General features: G+C 41.6%; 1 protein-coding gene across 1 annotated transcript; it reads left to right on the plus strand.

The window, feature by feature from the left end:
* Positions 1 to 724: 724 nt before the first annotated feature.
* On the plus strand, positions 725 to 5,676 carry irf10 (interferon regulatory factor 10). Its single transcript, XM_064298502.1, has 8 exons — positions 725 to 1,241; positions 1,674 to 1,863; positions 2,006 to 2,085; positions 2,373 to 2,493; positions 2,666 to 2,776; positions 3,174 to 3,560; positions 3,794 to 3,912; positions 4,594 to 5,676. The coding sequence occupies exons 1-8, from the start codon at positions 1,068 to 1,070 to the stop codon at positions 4,864 to 4,866; spliced, it is 1,455 nt and encodes a 484-aa protein (XP_064154572.1). The 5' UTR covers positions 725 to 1,067; the 3' UTR covers positions 4,867 to 5,676.
* The last annotated feature ends 137 nt before the right edge of the window (positions 5,677 to 5,813 follow it).

Raw genomic sequence — 5,813 nt, forward strand, 5'->3', positions numbered from 1 at the left:
TAATAATAATAATAATACTGTTTTATGCTAACTAAGACATGTGGAAGGAACAAACAGCAAGAGTATACAGCCATGGTACCAGATTACTAATAAAATAAAATAAATTAATTAAAAAATAAAATTAAAATAAATTTAAAAACCTTGGTCATTAGTCACAATCAATGTACAGCACTACTCTTCCAGCTGACATCAACACATTTTTGAGCACACATATTAGAAGTAGCCACAGTACTAATTAATTATTATACACATTAATTAAGAGACATGTTGAGAACACCAAAATAAATGCTTTGGTATGCTTAACTTATCATAACAAGCCAGCCCCAGTGTGTTTTTAAACTGCCAGTTTTCTAAATTTGCTAAATAATCTTCATACCATAAATATACAAATAATATCAATAATATCATTCAACAGCACGTGCAGAAAATTACGTTAAATACATTTCAGGTTCTCGCGCCAAAGAAAAAACAAGATATTTTAGAGCTTGCAGGCATATGCACGAGAGTGTGCATATTTGTGTGAATAACGTTAGATGTTCTTAAAGTAGACTAGCCTATACCCTATTCTATTGTTAAATGATGTGTTTTAATGCACTGTGACTGGAGAGGGTTCATTATTTTAACAGTTTGTAAATGTGCTTTAACTGTAAAAAAAAAATAGCCTAAAAATAAAAAATAAAAAATGAGGTATCTTCATTAATATAGGCTTATTTTTCCTGAACGCCATAAATCAGCCAGGAAACCAAAAGTCTTTCACTTCTTACTTTTACTTTCACTTCTGATTGCGTTACAGGTTACTCGTATGATGCGCGTTGACAATTGCAAGATTTTCCTTAGGCCATGTACCGTCGACAAATTTAAGCTTTCCGATCTAGAAATTAATATTTTTTAAGGAAAACTTGTCCTGTGATATAGTGCAGAATTATATTCAAGTAGAACTAAGGTTTTGTGCTACGAATTTGACGACAGATGGTCGCTGTCTTCAGCGAGTGCCGCAAAGTGGCGAAGTTGGATCGGTAGTACATATTTTAACTAACGCTTGTGTGACTAAATTTCTCCAGTTTAAGATGAACGGTAACGGAATGCATATGCGTCTCCGCCAGTGGCTAATTGCTCAGATAGACAGCGGAAAGTATGCAGGGCTGAGCTGGGAAAATCAGGAGAAAACCATGTTTAGGATACCTTGGAAACACGCAGCAAAACATGATTACAAGCAGGATGAAGACGCTGCGTTATTCAAGGTAAAGTAAACTGTGGACCATAATTTTATCACAGGCTACTGTGACTGCACTATATAAATTGATGAGTTTCTGACATTACTTTTCCATAAAACAAGTGATATTAAGATTAATACCTCCTTCAAAAGAATGTCAACAGAGGTTGTTAGATTCACCTTCAAAGCTATTTTATTTGTGATGATATACATTTCATGATCGATAAAAAATGAAACATGTCATATTAGGCTACTTGCTCACTGAGTAGGGAACTGAGTAAATTGAAAGGGAACAATATTCTTAGGCCTGGTATGACTGTAAAATGTGTAATATGAGTGTAGTGCACACACATGTACATGTATTTCAGGAAGGAATTTAGTTGGAATCATGATTTTATATTGCCTAGTTTATGTATTCCTCTCTCTCTCTCCTGTGTGTGTGTGTGTGTGTGTGTGTCAGGCCTGGGCAGTCTACAAAGGCAAGTATAGAGAAGGACGAGACAAAGCTGACCCTTCCACATGGAAGACCCGTCTGCGCTGTGCCCTGAACAAGAGCACAGACTTCCGAGAGGTCCCCCAGCGCAGCCAGCTGGACATCTCTGAGCCCTACAAGGTTTATCATATTCAGACAGAGGGAAGCAGTGCCATGGGTAAGAGAGCAAGCCTCCATCTGAAGCAGGTGGTAAAACAATGAATGCCCAACAGAACAATGTCCCCTCTGTGCCCTTGAACACACACTCACACTCAGCCAGACCTTGTTTCACTGAGCCCATGGTTCTCTGCATCCCACAGTATCTCCTGTGCCTCAAGAGATCTACCTGGGCAGTCAGCCTGACACCCACCTCAATGTACCAGCCAGTCTCCAGCCACAGGTAACATTGATCCTGACCTGACAACTTTGTTTCATCTGTCTCTGTCTGTTAGAAAAACTTTGAGAGTATCTGCTTCGGTCAGATTTTATGGGGTGTGAAGTCCCATGATGTCACACTTCTGACACCTAGTGTCCAGGAGGTGAAATTCATATATGGAAAATATTCATCTCAGTGATTTAATGAGAATGGACTCTACTCTCCCACAAGTGTGTACAAATGCTTTATCCTACTGAACATAGTCAGAGTCCATCACACCATCAGAGTACAAACAATCTTGTGTCCCACAGTTTAGCTCTCATGGTGTGGTGGATGGTGGTCAGAAGGAGAGGGTGGATTCCAGCAGTAAGGCCCTGCATATTGTCAGCCTGGGCACACAGACACAAGCCTCGCGGGCCTCCACAAACTGCGGTCTGTACCTCTATATTCATTCATCATGGAGGATAGAACTTTACTGTCATAATCTAGCATGTGCGTTAACACTTATTTATGTAAACTTAGGGAATACAAGTATTATCTTCACTTGTTTAGACCAGCTCTGCTGATAAATAGTTGGGCTGATGACTGCTGTGGTTCTCCACAGAGGAGAGCTGGAAGGCTGAGCCCTTCTCATGGTCCGCATCCAGAGTGTCTGACTCTTTGTCAACTGGTTGCTTCCTGCCTGGTGCAGACCTGTCTGGGTTCCGAATCACAGGTAGGGGGACTCCTGGCATGCCTTCCAAAAACCCTGACTCATATGTTTTGTCTGACTCTTCTCTATCAAATTAATATATGGCTTTGCAATCACTTGTTCACTAAATTAAGATGATGGTTTTTAATGGTATGCATAGGTCTCACCTTGTGACTTTTCAGGCACATATGTCAACATCTGGTATCATGCTGCCTATCGTGGCTAACCCCAAACATGTTCAGGCCAATAGATTACATGGAAGTCCTCACTATTATACCGCACATGACCACAGATATTGGAAGTGACATCAATGCATGGACGGATCTAAGCCTGCTCCCTCATGACTGTTCTTTTCTGGCCAGTAGTTTGAACAAGGTGCCACCACAGTAGAGTGATGTGTAGTATGCCACTGTTTCCCCAGATTTCCGTCTGCAGGTGCGTCTGTACTACCAGGGCCGGCTGGTCCGGGACGTGACCACCAGCACGGCGGACGGATGCTGGATCCTGCAGGGCTCGGTCCCCGTGGAGAACGAGCGCATCTACGGGCCCTGTACGGCGGAGCAGGTCCGCTTCCCCCCGCCCAAGCTGGCCCGGGTGCCGCCCGGAATCGCCGAGGCCATGGGCCGTCTGCTGCCCCACCTGGAACGCGGCGTGCTGCTTTGGGTGGCCCCCGACGGGGTCTTCACCAAACGCTTCTGTCAGGGCAGAGTGTTCTGGGGCGGCCCCCTGGCCCAGCACCAGAACAAACCCAACAAGCTGGAGCGGGAGAAGACCTGCAAGCTGCTGGACATGCCCATCTTCCTCAAAGGTGGGTTTTGGGGCTGGAAATAGGTGTGACAGCTCTCTCCTAGGGATATCCAGTGTGTTTGACTCACCCAAAGCACAGTGGTGTCAACACTGGAGGGAGGAATATTAAGATTCAGATGCATCCTCAGACTGGTTTAATCTATCCTGAATCTATTCTTCTTAATCGCGTCTGTGTGAAAAACCTTTTCCTTTCCTGTGCCACACCATGCCCTGCTCTCTGTCCTCTGCACACAGAGCTACAAGAGTACCTGCATGGACGTGGCCCCAAACCACGCTTTGTGATCGACCTCTGCTTTGGGGAGGAATTCCCAGTATCCAACCAGAACAAAGCTACAAAGCTCATCACAGCGCGAGTGAGTGTGTGGCAGAGACCACGTGTTGAACAGGAATAACAATAATGGTGCAAGGTCCAATAACTGGGTTTTGACTATTCAATGACTATTTGACATGTAAAAAACCTTGTTAATTTAACAAGAATTCATTTCAAAATGTCTATGCTCATGCTATGTCTTGTGCTGTCTGTGCTGCAGATACACAATTCAGTCGAATATCAGAAAGGTCAGCAATACAGCGTACATAGCTTGCTATATCATGTTAGCCCAAATAATGATAGCATAGCTTCTAAATGGAGCTAGCAGCATATATAATTACAATAATCACAATGTGTTCATTGCACGATCAGTGCTTAACTGTGTTATTCACACTGCTGCTACCAAGAGGTGTAATGGCATTGGAACCGTAACATTAAACAAAGCCATGTGCTATGTGTACAATTCTGTAATATATTTCACATTATTTTCATTCCCATTGCAGGTGGCACTGACTCTCTGCTGAGCATATTCAGGTTTATTTGGTTAGTGTTAGCTGGATTCGTGCTGTACATTTATCTTGTGTTCCAAACTCAACTCGATGTTATTAATTGAAATGCAAGCAACAGAATTTAGAAATGGCTATTGTGAGCCAACAGAGGGCAGGGTAGCCCACATTTACCGGTTTTTCACACAGTGCTCTTACTGAAATCCATTTCTTGGTAGGTTGAACCCCTGTTTGCCAGAAATATGTTGCTGAACATCAAGAAGTCAGAGAAGGAGGATGCCAGTGCTGTAGGCGATCAAGTCTGGGGCAAAGGAAGACCGACAGAGCTCGCTGCTCCTGGGTCAGTCGTAGCGACTGCAGATACACCGCTTTCACTGAGGCCCCTCATGGAGACAAGAAGAGGGACTGAACAAGAGAGAGAAAGGAGTGAGGTGGGGAGGGATGGAAAGAGGGACGCAGAGCAAGATCAGTTAGACAGCAGTGTTGCATAATAGTTAGGGAATTGACTGGTCTTTTAACTCGGTTTCTGGGTTCCAGTCCGACTGCTGTCATACCCTTGAGCAAAGTTCTTAATCTGAATTGCTTCAGAAAAAAATGTTTTGTATGTAAAAATATAGGTGACTTTAGACAAGCTTGACTGCTAAATGCCAAAATGTAATGTAAGAAAAAGAGACTGGGAACAACCAGGCCAATAAAGATAGAAGGAAACAGAGGGAGAGTCCATGAACGCTTTATTGTTTGGGCTAATGCTCTTTTGACTAAACTCTCTGTGCAAAAATGAGTCAATAAATTCAGAATTTCTTTGTGTGTGTTTAATTGGAGCAGCTAATATACTTTTCTTCTTATTACATAGATGAAAGGTGATTTTTTTGGTGAGATTTATTTTTTTAATTGAAATGTTCTGAAAGTTAATTCTGTTATTTGTAGTCTAATTGTTGTCCCTTTGATTTCATTTTTGCAATTAAAGTCTTTAAAATTAATGCAGTTGTAATTACAGTTTTTATTCCAGTGTAAAATCAACCTCTTTTGTACAGCACTTTTCTTTATTAGTTGATTAGTTGATTATTTCATTGTGAAAGTGAAGCCCGTCATCTCTCTTATAAATAGTTTCTGTTAAAGCAGTAAAAAGTAAGCGCAGTTATTTACGGCCTAAGCTGTAAGGCAACACCTTGAATACCTTAAGTGTCTGAAAGAGGCTCCTGTGAAGAAAAGGAAACAGAAGGTATGTGTTAAGCTGCGTTGATTTATGTCTGGGTTATGGCAGCTGCAAGATAATAAATGTATAACAATTTCAAATGAAATTCCTTTTACAATTTATAGCCCATCATTGATATTTTATGTAAAAGTATTTTCATTTAAGACACAAAACTATCTCTGTTGACCTGGTAGATTTTTTTTTTCACCTTGCAGAAACAAAAAAAAAAAACAAATGTCATAC

Source organism: Anguilla rostrata, chromosome 11 (genome assembly GCF_018555375.3).
Source record: "Anguilla rostrata isolate EN2019 chromosome 11, ASM1855537v3, whole genome shotgun sequence".
Taxonomy (NCBI): Eukaryota; Metazoa; Chordata; class Actinopteri; order Anguilliformes; family Anguillidae; genus Anguilla; species Anguilla rostrata.

Excerpts from the sequence above, each read along its gene's own strand:
- irf10 (XM_064298502.1), top strand. The coding sequence starts at position 1,068 with ATGAACGGTAACGGAATGCATATGCGTCTCCGCCAGTGGCTAATTGCT. Across the intron at positions 1,864-2,005 it reads AGAGGGAAGCAGTGCCATGG|TATCTCCTGTGCCTCAAGAG; the intron begins GTAAGAGAGCAA and ends TGCATCCCACAG. Across the intron at positions 2,494-2,665 it reads GCGGGCCTCCACAAACTGCG|AGGAGAGCTGGAAGGCTGAG; the intron begins GTCTGTACCTCT and ends GGTTCTCCACAG.